Source organism: Pelophylax lessonae, assembly GCF_965119305.1.
Source record: "Pelophylax lessonae genome assembly, chromosome: 8".
NCBI classification, from domain to species: Eukaryota; Metazoa; Chordata; class Amphibia; order Anura; family Ranidae; genus Pelophylax; species Pelophylax lessonae.
Genome location: NC_138775.1, coordinates 108,799,456 through 108,819,432, shown reverse-complemented (window position 1 = coordinate 108,819,432; position 19,977 = coordinate 108,799,456). Strand labels below are relative to the sequence as shown.

The following is a 19,977-nucleotide window of genomic DNA, read 5'->3' as shown; positions in this document are numbered from 1 at the left end:
CCACCTGACCCCCTCTCGGATGCAGCAGCTTCCGTGGGGTCCCAGCCCTCCATTGATGCACGGACGGTGGTCCTGGAGTCCTTTGTTTCCTGGGTGGGATTGGCCTTGGGCGGCTAGCTAACAGAGTCCCCTGCCCTCATCTGGAACGTCAGATCCTGAATCTGGCTCTATTTTGCAAAGTTTGTCTATAAAGATTGAAAGCGTCCAAAACGTCCCTTTGTGGTTCCTAAATGCTTCGTGGTGAGGTACCCCTTTGGAGAGTCATTCCTCAAGAAGTGGATTATGCCACCAGTGGTGGACCCTCCTGTCTCCAGGTTGAACAAGGCAAACATGATTTCAGTTGAGGAACCTCCGGCGTTTAAGGATCCAGCCGACGGTAGGGTGGAGTCTGTGGGCCGCAAAATGTTCACCATTGCTGGTTCGGCGCTGAGGCCAGTCCTGGCCATTGCCCTGGTGTCACAAACACTAACCGAGTGAGCTAAACCTTTGCGCCATGATCTAGGGGGTGAGCAGATTCCTCCTGCCTTTGCTGAGTTGGCGGACCAATTGGTCCAGGGGCTGCAGTTTGTCTGTGATGCCTATTTAGACACGGCTCCCTTGATTTCTAAGCTATCTGTTTCGACAGTGGTGCTTAGGCGCGTTTTGTGGCTTAAGTGTTGGTCTGCAGACCAATCCTCCTAAAAAAAAAAAAAAAAAAAAAGAAAAAAACTCTTCCTAAAAAAAAACTCTTCCTGATTTGCCCTTTGAAGGGGATTGCCTGTTTGGGGCTACCCTGGATGACATCATTAAGAGTTTCACGGGGGATAAGCAACTTTCTCTCAGTCTGGGAAGGAGAAAGAACCTTGTTGCAGACGCTGTCCTCTTTCAGCACACAAAACGTTTTTTCATCCCTCAGGGTCCACTGACAAGGGTTCAAAGCTTTTCAAGCCCTCCTTGGGACGTTCCAAGTGACCCTGATCCCTGGTAAGCCGAGAGCGGGTCTCTCTCTAGACCCACGGACAAGGTCCCTTTAGCATGAAGGTGCACCCTCACCCGTACCTGGGATGGGGGGGCATCTTTGTTGGTTCCCGGCACGTGGACCTTCCTAGTGAACGACAAATGGGTCCACGAAGTAATTCTGCCCGGTTACCATATAGCTTCATTCTTGCCCTCTGAAAAGGCTCTTTTCTTCCAAGGTGCATCTGTCCACGGACCGCCTGCAAGCTCTCTTTGAGGCGGTGCAGGACCTTTTGCTTCAGGGAGTAACTGTCCCAGTTCCGGTATTGGAACATTTTCAAGGTTTTTATTCAAACCTGTTTACGGTCCCAAGGACCGTAAATGGACCAATGGACCTCAAGGCTCTGAATTCTTTGTGCAGGTACAGAAATTCAGAATGGAGTCCATTTGCAGTGGTGACATCCTTACATCAAGGGGATTTTCTAGCCTCCATCGATATCAAAGATGCTTACTTGCACATTCCAATATGTGTCCGACACCAGCGCTTACTCTGATTTTGCTGTGGGAGAGGCGTTCTATCAGTTTGCGGCATTATTCTTTAGTCTCGCCTCAGCTCCTCGGGTCTTCACGAAGGTGTTGGCCCCAGTTCTGGCATTGCTATGTCAGCGGGGGATTGCTGTGCTGGGCTATTTGGACGACCTCCTCTTGTGAGAGGAATCCTCCTCTGCATTGATGGACGAAGTAGAGATCACTATACAAACTTTGAAGGAGTTTGATTGGCTTCTAAACTATCAGAAGTCAGCCCTGATTCTATCCAGAAAATTGGATTATCTGGGTCTGACTCTGGATTTAGCTCTGGCTACAGTGCTTCTTCCTCTGGACAAACTTCAGAAGTTGCATGCTGCAATTAATCTATTTACTGTCCAGCAGCTGGTCCTCCCTCTGGTATTGCATGAGGATGCTGGGCCTGATGGTGTCTACCTTCGAGGCAGTTCCGTTTGTACTGTTCTATACGAAGCCCCTCCAGAGGTAAATCCTGGTGAAATGGGACATGCGTCCAAAGTCTCTAGACAATCAGGTCCGATTGAGCTGAGAAACCAGGGGTTCCCTGGTCTGATGGCTTCGCTCTCCAGCTCTATGGCAGGGCAAATCCTTTTTGTCCCCTTGTATAGCACAGTGATCACTATGCATGCCAGCCTGTCCATGTGGGGAGGTGTCCTGGAACTGCACTCTGCTCAGGGTTGTTGGACGCTTGGAGTAATTCAGACTACCGATCAATGTCGTGGAACTTCGGGCGATCAGGCTGTGCCTGGATCAATGGACAGATCAATGGATAGAAGGTTGTCTAGAGTGGTGAGTGAAGTGGGTACAGACTTATCATTGTTGCCTTGTCCAGTTATAACTTGCCAGATCAAACAAGAACCGTAATCCTTCAGGTACTTTAGAAATTAAATACTTTAACAGTATATTTTTATTCTTATGTTATTTCAAAGGGATCATATAACATTTTTCACCAGACCCTTTTCTATGATGTTTTTAAATAATTTTACATGTTTACAAAACAAGTACAAGAAAAACAAGTTTTGTAGCCTTGTTAAGTTTAAAAAAGAAAAAAAATTGACCTGAAGGCCTCTTTCACACCATTCATGCAGAAAAACTGCAGTGACACAAGTTTTATTTCAGTTTTCCTGTGCGTTTTATGAGTTTTTCTGCACATTTACATCAGTTTTAATGTGCTTCTTTGATGTGCCCTGTTCACACCACAATGTTAACTTCACTACTGCTGACAGATGTACGCAAATGCATAATAGCGCTGATAATCAGGTGATTAATCCACACCCTAAGTATGAATCTTCAGAATCAATAACGTATATCAGTGCATGATGTGGAACTAATCATAATCATAAATAAAAAACTATTGCTGGAAGATGTAAGCATAAAACATGAATCACATACACAGTTGTGATGTTTTCAAGGTAAAGGGTGCTAGAAAAAATAACTAGTCCGAATGTAAGTGGGATCAAGTGCAAAATAGTGCAGGAGAAGATATGATAATTCAGCAATGGATAGCACTATAGAACAATAATGAAGTGTGAATCTATAAATAATCATGTGCAGACCAGTGTAAGCCAACGAATATTGCAGCAAAAAAAAAAAAAAAAAACATATAGCAATGATGAGGTGCAGATCTTCAAATAATGTATAGAAACGGTGAGGTAGAAATGTAATAGTAACAATGTTGGTGCGCAAATACCAAGATAAGAAGCAAAGCAAATGCTCAAATAAATAAACCACATGCACAGTAATACTCTGTGCTAATATGGACTTTTTATCGTTTGAACCATATGTGAACCAGTGCAGGACGAGAGTAGTGGTTCAGAAAAACAGTGACTCTTGTGCCGATTTTAAAAATAAACGTGACTCTTGTGGTTTCTTAAGGTGTTGCCTGTAGGGATGGCATGTCACTCCGGTGAGCTAAATTAACACTAGGTACAATGGCCGCTCATCTCCATGTACACTCAAATGAGCATTTTGTGATAATCACCAGGGTCTGACACGGGACCCTCTCCACAGGAATGGATAATCAGATGGAGCCACCAGGAGCAAATCCCTCTCTCTTTAATAGGATACAGCCCAAAAATGTGGAAGTAAGGAAATGGCAGGTCACCACTATGCCACAGGGTCGAGTATTCATCCGCTGTCCCTTGCTCAGTATGGGGGTAATAACAGAGAGGATCTCGTGGTGCAGTATGCCAATAATATGTTTAATTGAAAAAAAAAAGGTATCACAGTGCAGTAAAAATAGATGAGCAGACCGCCGATGTGGTGAATCCGATACTTCCGGTCACGGCCGTAGACCGGAAGTGACGTCATCCCTCGATAAAGTCACGAGGAGTGACACAATGCGTCGGGAGGAGCCGGGTGACGTCACTTCCGGTCTACGGCCGCGAGAGGAAGTATCAGATTCACCAGATCGGTGGTATGTTCATCTGTTTTTACTGCACTGTAAGTGATACCTTTTTTTTTTTAATAAACATATAATTGGCATACTGCACCATGAGATCCTCTCTGTCATTACCCCCATACTGAGTGATGGACAGCGGATGAATACTCGACCCTGTGGCATAGTGGGGACCTGCCATTTCTTTACTTCCACATTTTTGGGCTGTAAAGCGAGAGGGATTTGCTCCTGGTGGCTCCATCTGATTATCCATTCCTGTGATTATCCATTCCTGTGGAGAGGGACCCGTGTCAGACCCTGGTGATTATTATCACAAAACGCTAATTTGAGTGTACATGGCGGTGAGCGGCAATTGTACCTAGTGTTAATTTAGCTCACCGGAGTGACACGCCATCCCTACAGGCAACACCTTTAGAAACCACAAGAGTCACGTTTATTTTTGAAATCCGCACAAGAGTCACTGTTTTTCAGAACCACTACTCTCGTCCTGCCCTGGTTCACATATGGACTTTTTATCGTTATAACCATATTAACATGGTTTATTACTGTGCATGTGGTTTATTTATTTGAGCATTTGCTTTGCTTCTTATCTTGGTATTTGTGCACCAACATTGTTACTATTACATTTCTACCTCAATTTCTATACATTATTTGAAGATCTGCACCTCACCATTGCTATATGGTGTTTTTTTGCTGCAATATTTGTTGGCTTACACTGGTCTGCACATGATTTATTTATAAATTCGCACTTCATTATTGTTCTATAGTGCTATCCATTGCTGAATTATCATATCTTCTCCTACACTATTTTGCACTTGATCCCATTTACATTCGGACTTAGTTATTTTTTCTAGCACCCTTTACCTAGAAAACATGACTGTGCATGCGATTCATGTTTTATGTTATTTCTTTACATCTTCCAGCAATAGTTTTTTATTTATGATTATGATTCGTTCCATGTTATGCACTGATTTACATTATTGATTTTGAAGATTCAGACTTGGGGTGTGATTCATCACCGGATTATCAGCGCTTTTATGCATTTGTGTACATCTGTCAGCAGTAGTTATATATATATATATATACACATATATATATATATATATATATATATATATATATATATATATGATATTGACCAGATTCACATTATGTACTGATTTAATCTATTGATTTTGAAGATTTGCACTCAGGATGCGATTCATCACTGGAATATCAATATTTTTCATTGAGAATTAGCGCTGACTCTTTCTTTTTCCATACATACATTATCACAGTGGTGACACCGATTAAATTGGCAGCTTGTTCTTTCTCTTTTTTTATCTTACCATCACCATTTCTTCATCTATTAGTGGATCACATTTATTCCTCTGGTAGCGCATTGGTTTTATACCCATTCAATGTTAACTTCACGTCCCGTTTTTTTTTTTTTTCCCCCTGCACAGAAAACTGCATACACCTAGCAGATTCCCACCAGAAAAAAAATCTGCAATTGGCACCAGTGTTGTGATGTGAACAGGCACCTGGAGAACAATTGTTTTCTTTGAGCGCTTGTAGAACGCATGCAGAAAAACTGACGTCTCTGCACATGGTGCACAGGCCTAACGGATGCGGATGAAAAACCTGATGTAAACTGAAGGCATCTTTTGGCCTGTGTGGCCTGTGTGAAAAGGACCAGACATGACCTAAAATATTATTATACAAGAAGTACCTCTGTTCGAAGCCCTAGTTATTCATCCTTTATTAAACCTTTCACCTCCTAATTGTTGCAAGAGATGCTCATATCTGTTGAACTTTTTGCTTTTGTCTGTTTGGCAACACAGACTTTAGACAACCATTTAAATCCAAACTAAAAAGACCTGGTTAGTTTTACTAACCATTAATAAAAGTTTAACTTTTACTTTGCAAAACAAATTTTACTGTATGCATGTTAAATTGGAATGTTTTTTGTTTATTCTTACAAGCGTAAATGTCATCTCTCTTGCAGGGTTCCCTTAAAGGAGGGAACACTGATTCCTGGATAAATCCCTTGTCCAAGCAGTTCTCAAACATGGGATTACTGGTAAGATTCATAGTTGATTTGTGTGGTGGGGTTTTAGTTTAAAGCATAAGTAAATCCTATCACCCCCCCCCCCCCCCCTCCAACCAACATATACACTTAACATATATGCTAGATCCCTATGTGCCTATTTTTAAAATGCACAATTTCTCTTTTGTTCATTGACGGACACAGCTCCAGAATCTTCTTGACCATTGGGTTATGCTGCCCCTACAGGAGAAGGACACTAGGCAGGAAAAAGCCCTACCACGCCTATGGGGCAGTCCCAGGGGGTATACTCCCACCTCCTGCCATATACACTCAGTTTTTTTCTGCCTAGTCAGGAGTAAAGACCTAGTTCCTTGCTGGGATCTCTGGTCCTAGCTTTTTTTTTTCCTTTTTAAGCTTAACTTTTTCCTCTTTAATTATTTTTTCTGTTCCTGTGAGATCTACAATCACCTGGGGGACGGACTGGATATTTTAGATCCTTATGGTCTCCCCAGTCCATCCAGCGAGCGCAACCCGACCTGCGCTCAACGCTAGCCCCACTCGACGGGGGTTGGCCAGCGAGTTAAACGTCTCACAAGAACGCACACGGCCTGGTCATGGCCTGAGTCGCAGTGTGCCTCTGGCCCACAGCACCCCCATTCCGATGGTGCGGTGGTCTGCCTAGAGCGGTGCCCAACCTTTTCCACAGTATGGTAAGTAGTGCCCCCCTCTCTCCCTTGCGGGTTATGAGGTGGACATGGGCCCTTCCCTGGGACAGTGGGCCCCAAGTTTCCCCTCCTTCTCCCCAGTCCCTCTATGTTCACCGTGGGTCTTCGTTAACCCCCCCTCCCTGGAGGTTCGAGCTGGCTTTTGCCATATGCTGTGAAGGAGGGCTTCCTTGGGGGCTGCTGCTGACCAGTTTCTCTTGGCGCACACCGGGGGTTACAACAGGGTCCTTCGTTACCCTGGGGGGCTAAGTGACCTGGACAGGTGGGCCCTAAAGGCTCCTGGCTGTTGTATTGGGCTGGGGGAGCAGGTGGCTTCACATCCGTGAGTCTGCGCCACACGCAAAATTTAGGCCACCGCCCTCTCCCCCGTTGTTCCAGGGTGGTCAGCTCTGGCAGGCTTCGCGCCCAGGCGGCGGTGCACCCTGAAAAATTTAGTCCGCGGCTTGCGGCCGAGTTGGCGCCTCCAGGGGGGGCCCCTGGAGTGTGTTCTGATGCCACCCGCCTCCCATTGGATGTGATATGTGCGGCTGGGCCTCAACCTAAATTTAGGCCATGGCAACATCCCTGCGAGGGGGCCTGTGTGGGGGTGGGTCACTTTGTTTGATAACAGCTTGCCGCCATTTTGCGTAGGGTACCCTCCCCTTGCGCAGGCAAGGGGGCCATTTATTTTCATGTGGGCCTCTATAGAGGTGCTCGGAGGGCGATCCCCTTTTTTGTTTTTTTCACAGGGTCCAGCAGGTGGTCCATTCTTGGGCCCTGGGTCAGCGTCCCCTTGCGGAATAGCAGTTGGCGACCTCACCTGCCATTTTTGTGAATATGCAACAATCCCGATTAGGTTTCATGGTGAGCTTAGTTAGTATGTTGCGACCCTACTGGGTCTGCGTCCACACACTCTGATAGTTACGATGTTCCCTCTTCCTCTCTTAAATTGGAGGCTGCAGATGCAGCTGCTGCTGCGTCGGAAACACTCGGTCTCCTTAAAAGCGGCAAAAGGTGTCCATTTTTTCCGACTACTTGTCAACATTGTCACGAGTCAGTGACTATGTCGGTGCCTAAGCGTTTTTGCTAGACGATATCCCTTTGAAGACACCCTGTTTTAAAGAAGTGGACAGTCCCACCTGTGGTGGATTCTCAGGGTTTCAGGCCGAATAACTCCACTTTAGTTCCAGTTGAGGAGTCTCCGGCTTTTAACTACCTCAATACTGGGCACTTAAACCCCCTTCCTTCCCAGACCAATTTTCAGCTTTTAGCGCTGTTGCAATTTGAATGACAATTGCGCGGTCATGCAACGCTGTACCTAAACCAAATTTGTTTCATTTTTTCCCCACAAATAGAGCTTTCTTTTGGTGGTATTTGATCACCGTCAGGTTTTTTCTTTTTTGGTGCACAAATAAAAAAAGACTGAAAAGTTTGAAAAAAAAAAAAAAAAGTTTTTTTGTTTAGGTTATAAAATTTTGTAAATAGATATGTTTTTTCCTGCACTGATGAGCACTGATGATGCCACACTGACAGGCACTGATGAGGACACACTGATGGGGTGGCACTGATGGGGTGGCACTGATATGCAGCACTGATGGGCACTAATAGGTAGCACTGATATGCAACACTGATGGGCACTGATATGTGGCACTGATAGATAGCACTGATATGCAGCATTGGTGGGCACTGATAGGCAGCGCTGATGGGCACTGATAGGCAGCGCTGATGGGCACTGATAGGCAGCGCTGATGGGCACTGATAGGCAGCGCTGATGGGCACTGATAGGCAGTGCTGATGGGCACTGATAGGCAGCACTGATGGGCACTGATTGGCGGCACTGATGGGTGGCACTGTTGGGCGGCAATGATCGGCACTGATTGGCACTGATGGGGGGCACTGATGGGCACTGATAGGCAGCACTGGTGGGCAATAATGGGCACTGGTGGGCGGCACTGATAGATGGCAATAACGGCACTGGTGGGCAGCACTGATAGATGGCATTGGTGGGCAACACTGATAGGGAGGGCACTGGGGGGCTCTCTGAGCCCTGTTTGCCATCCCTGGTGGCCATAGTGGGCACCCCTGGTGGTCATGGGTGGGCATCCCTGGTGGCTTAGTGGAACCCCTCCCCCCCCAGGGCTGCACTGGTAATCAATGTTCTGATTACCAGCACAGACCCCCCCCTGTGATCAGTGAGTAATTAGAAATACTCACTGATCACCCCCGCAGCAGCACCGATCCTCTGATTTTCTCCTCACTGACAGGATCTGTCAGGAGGAGAAGAGATCGAAGCCGTTACTACGGCTCTATTTACATTACATGACGGCTGTGATTGGACACAGCCGTCATGTGATCAGGAGGGCCAATCACAGGGCCCTCCTGCCGAATGATGTTGCTCTGTGTCCGAGGGACACAGGCACATCGAGATCGCGCCGCTGCGCGTGCCCGCGGCGGCGCAATCTCTCTCCTTCTGAAGGACGTTCCGGAACGTCCATTCAGAAGGACAAGACTCCCGCCCGGCCGTATATTTACAATGACCCGGGTGGGAGGTAGTTAAAGACCCCTTTGACGGGAGAGCTGAGAATTTGGTCTGCCACAGGTTTCATGTGGCCGGTTCGGTCCTTAGGCTCGTGTTCACTATAGTATTGGTGTCCCAGACTTTAACAGAGCGGGCAAAGCTTTTGCGCCAGGATCTGGAAGGGGAACAGCTTCACCCCTGCCCTTGCGAGCTGACAGACCAGTTGGTCTAGGGGTTGCAGTTTTGTCTGTGGTGCCTCCCTGGATGCAGCTCCCTTGGTTTCTAGGCTGTCCGTGACAGCAGTGGTCCTTCGGCGCCTGATATGGCTGAAATGCTGGTCTGCGGACCAGTCTTCCAAGACAGCCTTGTCTGTTCTCCCTTTTTGGGGGATCGCCTTCCTGGATGATATCCTTAAGGGTCATACAGAGGAGAAGAGAACTCTTCTTCCACAGGCTGCCAGGGGTGAGGAGTCTCATCACAGAGCAGGATCTTCCAGACCTGCAGAAAAGCCTTCTTTTGCTTGAAAGGGTGCCCTCACCTGTGTCTGAGGTGGGGGGACGTTTTGGCTTCTTGCCGGACCCATGGACCTTCCAGATTCAAGACAGATGGGTCCACGAGCTCATTATATCCGTCTACAAGAACGTTTTTCGGTCTTATCCTCCAGTAGGGTTCTTTCCTTCGGATCTGCGTTTGTAACCAGACCGCCTGCGGGGTCTCTTCTGGATGGTGCAAGTCTTTCTACTACAAGGGGTGATTGTTCCTGTTCCAAAGTCAGAACGTTTTCAAGGTTTCTAGTCAAATCTGTTTACAGTTCCCAGGAAGGAAGGCAAGGTACATCCAATTCTCAAGGCTTTGAACCGCTTGCGCGGGTACAGAAGTTCTGAATGGGGTCCATTCATACAGTAGTGGCATCCCCACATCAAGGACGCTTATCTTCATATTCCATCATTTGTCGGTCACCAGTGTTTCCTCCGCTTGCCGTGAGTGAGGAGCATGCTCAATTCATGGCATTACCCTTTGGTTGCCTCAGCTCCTCGCGTATTCACAAAAGTGTTGGCCCCAGTTTTGGCATTGTAGTGGCAGTGGGGGATTGCGGTACTGGGTATCTGGACTATTTTCTTCTGTGAGCAGAGTCTCTGACTGTTCTAAAGGACAACCTGGACATTATTGTGTGGACTCTGTAAGATTTTGGTTGGAAATTGAACTTCCAAAAATCTGCTCTGGTTCCGTCTACCAAGTTGGACTATATGGGTCTGATTCTGGATTAGCTTCAGCCAGAGTATTTTTTTTCCAGGGGAAGAAAAACTCCAAAGCTGCAGGATACGCTTCGGCTCCTTTTTGTTCAGCAGTCAGTCTTCTTTCTGGACTTGTGTGCGGACGCTGCTCCTGATGGTGTCTACCTTCGAGGCGGTTCCGTTTGCTCAGTTCCACTCGAGCCTTCACAAAGGGAGATTCCTGCCAAGTGCGACAAGGATCTACAGTCTCTAGTTAATCCTTCCTTCCCCTGTACTGGACGGTGGTCCCCGTTGTTGCCAGCCTGTCCGGGTGGGGAGGCGTTTTGGGTACAGTTGTACTCAAGGTGTCTGGATTCTGAGGGAGTCAAGACTACCAATCAATATACTGGAACTGCGGGCAATAAGCTTTGTTTGACTTGTTGGACGAATCGCCTTCTGGAGTGTCGGGTAAGGATCTATCGGACAATGCCTTGGCCGTGGCATATGTCTCACCAACGGGGCACAAGAAGTGTCCTGGCAGCTCGGGAGGTAGCCGGCATTGTAAGGTTCAGCTTTGTCTCCAATGGGGAACTCCCGAGGTGGACATGTTGGCCTTTCGTCTCTACAGGAAGGTACAGAGAATTTTGGCAAGGTCTCGGGATCCTCTGGCCGACGTCAGACACACTGGTGTCTCCTTGGGGCCAGTATCTTCTGATATACGCTTTTCCTCTGCTAAAACTTCTGCCGAGTCTTGTGCAAAGGATTGTGGCAGAAGTGATCCAGTCATCCTAGTGGCTCCAGACTGGCCTCGCTGGTCTTGATACGCCGATCTGGTATGGCTGGTCCCTGATTCCCCTTGGAGATTTCCTCTCAGAGAAGATTTATTGACTCAGGGGCCAATCTTCCATCCTGCTTTACAGTCACTGGCTTTAACGGCTTGGCTGTTGAAGGCCAGGTGTTCCAGGATAGAGGGTTGTCTGAATTAGTGATTACCATGTTGTAAAAGACTAAAAAATCTACCTCTACAAAGGTTTTACTATTGCGCTGGAAGGCGTACATTTTGTGGTGTGAGTTTCCTGGGTTTCATCCCTGTTCCATTTTGGTGGCTCGGATTTTGGCATTCCTCCAACGGGGTGTTGAGCAGCGCCTGCCCTTGGATACCGTCAAGGGCCAGGTTTTTGGCCTTGGCGGTCTTCTTTTGCGGCCTTTTGGCTACACATTCTTTGGTTCGCACATTTATTCAGAGGGTTCTCCACTTGGCTCCCCAATACTGTCTCCATTGCCTCCGTGGGTCTCAATTTGGTGCTGTCGGTTCTCCTGGTACCCGCCCTTCGGAAATATTCGTGAGGTTCCTCTGCTTACATTGTCCCAGAAGGTAGCCTTCTTGGTGGCTATTACTTTTGCATGCTGGCTGTCGGAGCTGGCGGCTTTGTCTTGTTGTTCAACTTTCCTGGTGGTTCACAGAAATGAGGGGGTGCTTCACCCTTGTCAGTCGTTCCTTCCTAAGGTTGATTCTGGTTTCCATCTGATTAATGACCATGTGGTGTCTTCCCTGTGTTCTAAGCCTGAACATCTTAAGGAGATTGCCTTGCACTTTCTGGATGTGGGTCGGGCGATCAGGGTGTACCTTGCGGCAACCGAGTGGTTTAGGAAATCATCCTTACTACTTGTCCTTACGGATGGTTCCTCCGTTCCTTGTTAAGGTGCTTTTTAAGCGGACGCTTAGTGCCTTTTGGGCCTTCTGCCGTCAGGTGCAGGTTGGTAAGGTGGCCACCTGGTCGTCTGTGGACACTTTGACAAAATTGTGCTGGCATCTGCGGATGTTGCTTTTTGCCGCAATGTTTTGCAGGCAGCTTTTTGAGAGGATTAGTCCTCTTTGAAGGTGAATGTTTGTGTTTTTTTTTTTTTTTTTTTTTCAGGTGAGCTCCAGTTGTTCCTGGTTGAGCTCCATGTTACCTGGTTAGCTAGGTTTAGCCTTTTGGGAATTTTTTTCTGCTTTTTTTTTTTTTCCCACCCCTCTGCTTTTTTTTTTTTCCCACCCCTCTGCTTTTTTTTTTTTTTCCCACCCCTCATGTTTGACACTGCTTTGGGACGTCTGAATGGTCAAGAAGATTCTGGAGCTGTGTGCACCAATGAACGAAAGAGAAAATTAGATTTTTTGTCTTGCCGTAAAATCCTTTTCTCTGATGTTCATTGACGGACACAGCACCCTCCCCTCTATTGAGTTGGGTTATTTTTTTCTTCTGACACTGTTAGCAACTAAACTGAGTGCCAATGGCAGGAAGTTGGAGTATACCCCGTGGGACTGCCCCATAGGCGCGATTAAGCTTTTTCCTGCCTAGTGTCCTACTCCTGTAGGAGGCAACATAACCCAGTGGTCAAGAAAATTCTGGAGCTGTGTCAGTCAATGAACGTCAGAGAAAATGATTTTACGGTAAGACAAAAATACAATTTATAATCATACAGGAGACACAGATCCTTGGTTAATATTCTTCTACCTTCAGGTGATACGACACTGGCAAAATTATTGGACCCTTAGGCATACCCCTATGACCCTACTCCACATTGTGAGATGTAACGGTCACTCATCCGCCCGTCCTACAGTCATAGATTACAGTTCTTCACAGTTTTTCACAGAAAGATTGCAGCTGTGGAGGTGGGCAGGGGGGCAGATGACTTCAAATTTAAACTAAGAAAACAGTCAGCAGCACAAGGCACACTTAGTATTTATTGCAAGTACTCTCTTGTGCTGATTTTTTTTTTTTAATGTTTGTCTTGTTGGCTTTATTCCCTCGGTCTTAATTTCTGAATTTAAAAAAATCCATAGGAACAGCATTGATGTGCAGAAGCACACTTGGGGGGGAGGGAGAGAAAAATGAACACGTTTCACACTTGTTGTGCTTTGTTAAAACCTGTTATCCTTACACAGGCAGATCCCACAGCCCACCAAGTCTTCCTCCAAAGCCCTCTTCTCTATGAAGGGACTCTCTCACACCCAAGGAGATTCAAAGGTTTCTGTTCCCAATGGGGGTATTTTTTGTCTTCTGGACTTAAAATTTCTCGACAAATATTTCCAGATTCCAGAGCTTTGCAGTGAATGTGCAAGGTTGGTAATTGCCTCTTTGAGATCCCTTCTGTGGCAATTCTGCCTTGTCTGGCCAAAAAGATAGAGCAAGAGAGGAACGTGATGACTCTAATTGCACCAAATTGGCCCAGAAGAACCTGGTACGCGGACCTACTTGGGCTTTTGGCAGATGATCCCTTACCTCTTGCCAACAGTCAAGAACTTCCATTGCCATGGGTTTCAGATTCTGTTATTCATACCTTGCTAAAACCTAGAAAAGCCACTTCTTGGAAGAGCTGTTATCTAATCTTTACATCCTCCTTTGTCTGTTATTAACAGAGGCATTCAAATTCCAGAGATTGTGCTTCACATTCTGGCCTTCCTACAATTAAAGGGTCTTTTACCCTAAAAAAAAAAGCAGATCCTGTTCCCTTGAAGCATGATATACAGCACAGTGCTGTGTAATCCCACCCCCCCCCCCCATCACCTAAAATACCTGGCTGATGCTTCCAGTTTCTACCCTCCTCCCTGTACACTGACCTCGATGTATCGTGGCTGCTGAGCACTTACACTGTGGTCAGCATACGTTTCTCCGTCATCCGCAGCTATCTGCAGCTCTCCCCTGGCTCCCTCTGTCCAGCTGTTGCAGAACTACACATCCCATGAGGCATTGTAAAACTCTGACATTCACAGACATGACTAGGCATGATGGGAATTGTAGTTCCTGAACAACTGGAGGGCCATAGTTTGAAGACTCCCTGTCCTAGATCCTTATGGTCTTTCCAGTCTGGCCTGCGATCTCAACCAAGCTATTAGCTCTGCGGTAGGTTGGCCACGACAAAGCCCCACTGGACAGGGGCTGGCTGGCGATTGAAACCCCTCGTGAGGTCCCATAGCCCTGGTCACGACATCAGTCACGATAAGAGTAGCAGCGTACCTCGGGCCGCAGCACCCCCACTCCAAGATGGTCCTGCGGACTGCCGGGATTGGTGCCCGCCTAATGCCAAGGTGTGGTGAGTAGTGTCCCTCCTCTTTTCTCTGGGAATGGCTCGGGTGGTCGGAGGCCATCCCTGGGGATGGTAGGCCTCCCTGCCTCCTTCCTCCCCTCACGTTCCCCCTCTCCCTAGTGAGGTTCCCCCTGCATGATCGTTCTCACCTGCCCCCTCCCTTAGTCCCCTTTGGGTTGCATGGGTGTTTTTTGAGACAGGGGCTACAATGGTACTGGGCTGGAGGACGGTCGGTGTGTGCCCCTTTTAGGGGTGCCAGCACTTTATGCACTGTGGGGGTGGTCCCTGGGGGGTTCCCCCCTGCTTGACTATTATTTCCCTGGGGTCCAGTGGGGTCTTAGGTTCTGTGCAGCGCCGCCATTTTGCTGTGGTTGTTTTTTTGCTAGCCTCAGTGGCCATGTTTGTGGAGTCTGGCGGCCATGTTTGTGTAGTACGGTGGCCATGTTTTTGGTTTTCCTGTGTAACCTATAGCGGCGGCCGTTTTCTTGTGGTCTGGTGCGGTGACGTGCAGCAGGGGCCTTTAGTGTCAGTGTCGACGCTTCCTCTTCCATCGCAGTGTGGCAGGTGGCTTGGCGCTCACTAGCTCTGGGGTGGGGAGTCTCTGTGGGTATACGATCCTTCCTCTGCTGTATACAGCACCGCGGGTGCGCTGATACTTTTGGCGCTCCAAGCGGTGTGCTGGAGGGGGGGGGGTCACTGTGCAGCTCTGATTTAACCATGGAGCCCCTGAAATGTGTCTCACCCACCTGACCCACTCCTTGTAGCTGTGTAACCCTCTGGGCCTCAGTCTTCCCTGGCAGCCATGACGGTGGCCCTGCAGTCACTGGTGTCAAACATTATGGCCTAGCAAGATGCGCCCCCACCTTTACCTGTATCTTCTGCCCCCTCAGAGTCTGAGGTGGATTTGGCCACGAGTCAGTCCACTGGGTCTGCGTCCATGCACCCCTAGTGCTCTATTAGTAAAGATTAATCCTCCTCCTCTGCAGCCGCGCATAAAAAAGCGCTGGTGGAGGCATTGATTGTGTCTGTGCGGGAAACTTTAAAGTTGAGGACTCTGCTAATGCTGAGTCGGCGAAGCTGGTGCAGTTTGGCACTAGAAGATCATCCAAGGTGACCTAAGGTGTTCCCCTTTTTTGACGAGATTGTCACTAGTCAGTGGGGTTCCCCCATATGCATGGTTGGAATACCTAAGTGTTTCGATAGGAGATAGTTTCTTCAAGAAAGACTTTCCTAAAGCATAACGTTTCCACCGTAGGTGGACTCTCAGGTTTCCAGGCTAAATAAGGCCACAATTTTGCCAGTGGAGGATCCTGTGGACAAGAGAGCTGAGACTCTGGTCCATTATCTTTTCCACCGTGGAAAGTACAACGTTGAGGCCGGTGTTTGCTATCACCTTGGTATCTCAGACCTTAACGGAATGGGCAAAAATCTTTTCTCTCATTGACAGACGTAGTCCTCGTTGATTAATAACAACTCGGGTTATACTGCCCTCTACAGGAGTAGGACTAGACAGGAAAGAAAACATTCTGGCCACACCTTAGGGGCAGTCCCAGAGGGTATATCCTCTCTCTCTCTCTGCTACAGCAAATCAGTTTTTTTCTGTCTAGTTAGGAGTAAGGACCTAGATGCCTTGCTAGGATCTTCGATCCTGGCAGGAATTTTTCTTAGATTTTTTTTTTACACGGCTTTTTTCTCCAGTGTTCCTGTGAGATCTTCAAGCAAGCAAGCTGTAACTGGGCGACGGGCTGGATGTTGAGATCCAGTGGTCACCCCAGTTCAGCCTACGAGCGCGTGCAGGCCATAGCTTCGCGCTGGGTCGGCCGCGACATAGTCCCACTGGACGGGGACTGACCCTGCGAGTTAAACGTCTCGCCTGGACGCCAATGACCAACAGAGTCACGGCGTCCGTATTGGTCGACAGCCCCCCCACCTCGGTGGAGAGGGGTTCTGTCAGGAGTGGGCGCCCGCCTGGTTCCGGTATGGTGAGTAGTATGTTCCCCCTCCCCCCCTGTTGGGTTTGTGGTGGACGCGGGCCCCTCTGGAATGGTAGGATGGGTCTCCCCTCTATCCTATAACAGGTCACAGATCCCCCAATTTGAGTGTGATTTTTTGTGAACAAAAGCCAGGAGGCTTGGTTTGGGAGCTGACTATCTAAGATCATTGCAAAACTGTAAGGGTGACTGAAGTCAGTGGCAGTACTATAAGGGGCATTACTATTGAAGTAAAAGTTATCCTACCTGTCAGAGGTGTATACAGGCCGATGCCTAATGGAGAGGTGCCTGAGTCACTGCAGTCCGGATCGCCATTTCTCCAGCAAAGGGTCATTTCGGAAGGAGGGCTGCCTCCCGACGGCCCACAGACCGCATGCGGCCCGCCAGGGTCCTGTACCGCCGGCCAGGCTTATCACCATTCAGGGTGAAGGTTGTGGGGCCGAGATACTCCCGCAGGCCGCCAGGCCGAACATAGACATCCCGCAGGCCACTGCTAGCACCGCTATCCGATACAGGCCGCCGCCATTGTCTTACAGTTCGCACGAGGCCGCCATATTGGCGTAGCCTCGTGTCTCCAGCATGGGGGCGGCCATGTTTGAGGTGACCAAACACCTCGAGGAGCTATGGGGAGGCACCAGAAGACGTGTAAAGGGGCGGAGCTGCCTCCTTTTACCCGGCGTAGCCTCGTGTCTCCAGCATGGGGGCGGCCATGTTTGAGGTGACCAAACACCTCGAGGAGCTAAGGGGAGGCGCCGGAAGGCGTGCAAAGGGGCGGAGCCGCCTCCTTTTACCCTGGAAAGCCAGCCAAAGACTTCCTGTCTGTAATAGACAGTGCTGGAACAGGTTGTATTGAAACTTCTGAGCATCAAGTGGTGAGCCTTGGGGTCTCTCTCTCTCTCTCGCTCTGTAGGGGTCCCTAAGCAGGTAACACTGAGGGGCGCTTTGGCGCTGGGGGTCTAGAAAAAAAAAAAAAAAAAGTTTTATTTTTTTTTTGGCAAATTAATTTTTTCCGGCGAGTGTCTGGAATAATCATGGACCCTGCCACACAGGTACCCCCACCTGTTTCCCTCGAGGTGGCCGCAGTACCCTCCAGTTCACAGAGTATGGATGCATTCACAGCAGTTTTGGAGTCTTTGGTGTCTCGGTTGGAGACGGCCTGTCGGGGACGGGGGTCAAGAAAGCGACCCCCGCCTACCCCTATGTCATCTGATACTTCAGATTCAGATTCTGAGATGGTCATTGCAGCTGCAGGTCCCTCTGCAGCGGCTATTGTCTCAGGTAAAGTTCCCTCAGACAGTGAGGAGGACGTTCCTGCCTCCGCCATAGCACAAGAAGAATTGGTGGACGCACTAGTTGTGGCGGTGGAGTGGTGGATCCACCTATTTCCAGACTGAATAAAGCCACTGTTATCCCGTTGGAGGACACTCCGTCCTTTAAGGATCCGGTGGATCGGAAGATGGAAGCGGAGTCCCGCACTATTTTTTCCCTGATAGGGTCAGCCTTTAGACCAGTGATTGTCATTGGTTTAGTTTTACAGACATTAACGGAATGGGCAAGATTGGTACGCCATGACCTAAAAGGGAAAGGTATCCCCCAGGCAGCATCTGATTTGATGGAACAAATTATACAAGGACTGCAGTTCGTCTGTGACGCAGCCCTGGATGCCACCCACTTGTTAGGGCATGCATCTATGTCAGCGGTAATCCTCAGACGTGTGCTGTGGTTAAAATGCTGGTCAGCGGATCTAGGTTCCAAAAAGGCCTTGGCGAATCTCCCCTTTCAGGGGAATCGCCTATTTGGGGCCACCCTAGATGAGATCATTAAGGATGTCACTGGGGGCAAGAGCACTTTTTTGCCGCAGGCTGCTAAAGCTAAAGGACCTCGTAACAAGCGTGGACCTTTCTTTACCGCTCATAAAGGGTTCGTTCGCTCCGCTGGGGCGAGCGGGAAAGGCAAAGCCCCTCTAGGAGGGTTCAAGAGGCGCTGGTCGGGCAAACAAAAGGCCGACTCAGCCAAACCTGAAGTTAAGGCTAACACAGCCTGAAGGTGCGCCCCCACCCGACTTGAGGGTGGGGGGACGTCTTCACCGGCATTCAGAGCTAGAGCCTTCCTGAATCTCGGACCAAGGGGTTCAGGAGATCATACGATCAGGACACAAGATCGAGTATCGTTCACTGCTACCGGTGCGATTCTTCCCTTCCAACATTTAGGTGCTACAGGGAGCGGTAGTTACCGTTCCCTGAACAGATCATTTTCTTTACCTTTTCCAAAGATTAGTCTCAGTTCCCTACAGGAATCGGATCCGGTTGAGCAAACAGACCAAGGAGCCTCTAGTCTGGTGACTTCGGTCTCTAATGCTCAACCAGGAGAAATCATCACTCCTGATAAGAATCAAGTTTCTGATAAATGTGTGGGAACAGAGAGCGATCAGACTTTGTCGGATTGCCTGGACCAAGCAGCTCTAGGGCAGCCTGGTTCGGATCCAGTCAGACAATATCAGGGTGATGACTTAGGTCGATCACCAAGGATTTCACCATCAGTGTCTTCATCAGAGCATCCCGGAGGTGGATCTGTTGGCATATCGGCTCAACAGGAAGGCGCGGAGGTTGGTAACGCGCGGCCGCGTTCCTCTAGCGGACGCAGCAGACGCGCTGAACGGCCTACAAAGGCAGTATCAGCTACTATACATCTTCCCCCCTCTCAAGTTGCTGCTGAGATTTCTCCGCAGGATAGAGATGGAGGAAACTCCAGTTATCCTGGAAATTCGAGGCTAGCCTCGTCAGGCCGACTTGGACATACTAGTCGCGAACGCTCCTTGGAGACCTCCTCTCAGGGAGGATCTGCGGTCTCCAGGACCGATCTTCCATCGTGCTTTACAGTCGCTGGTTTTAATGGCCTGGCCATTGAGACCCAGGTACTGAAGGGCAGAGAGTTGTCAGCTTCAGTTATTCCTACTCTAATTAAAGCAAGGAAAGCGACTTCCAGCAAAGTCTATTATCGCACATGGAAGACTTATATTGCGTGGTGTGAATCTTTGGGATTTCCCCCACGTACCTATTCGGTGACCCGAATCTTGGCTTTTCTGCAAAAGGGGGTTGAGCAGAAACTATCCTTGAGCACCATCAAGGGTCAGGTTTCAGCATTAGCAATCTTCTTTCAGGAGCCTTTGGCTACTCATTCCCTGGTGCGGAATTTCATCCAGGGGGTGCGGCACTTGGCTCCGCCAGTCCGCGCGCCCTTACCACCTTGGGATCTTAATTTGGTTTTGTCGGTTCTGCAGAAACCTCCCTTTGAAAATATCAGGGAGATTCCCTTGCTTACATTATCTCAGAAGGTGGCCTTCTTGGTGGCTATCACTTCTGCACGCAGGGTGTCAGAACTGGCTGCATTATCATGCCATTCCCCATATCTAGTGGTTCATAGGGATAAGGTAGTTCTTCATCCGAAGCCATCCTTTCTTCCTAAGGTGGTTTCAGACTTTCATCTGAATGAAGACATTGTGCTACCTTCCTTGTGTCCTCAGCCCAATCATCCTCGGGAATATGCGTTGCA

The 19,977-nt window shown here is 48.5% G+C and overlaps 1 protein-coding gene across 4 annotated transcripts in view; it reads left to right on the top strand.

Moving 5' to 3' along the window:
* TNRC6B (trinucleotide repeat containing adaptor 6B) overlaps positions 1–19,977 on the top strand; it is a 754,281-nt gene that overhangs the window by 339,707 nt on the left and 394,597 nt on the right. For all 4 annotated transcript variants that reach the window (XM_082265794.1, XM_082265793.1, XM_082265791.1 and 1 more), the window contains exon 7: positions 5,886–5,960. In XM_082265794.1, coding sequence (XP_082121920.1) covers positions 5,886–5,960 — 75 coding nt within the window. The remainder of the gene's footprint in view (positions 1–5,885; positions 5,961–19,977) is intronic.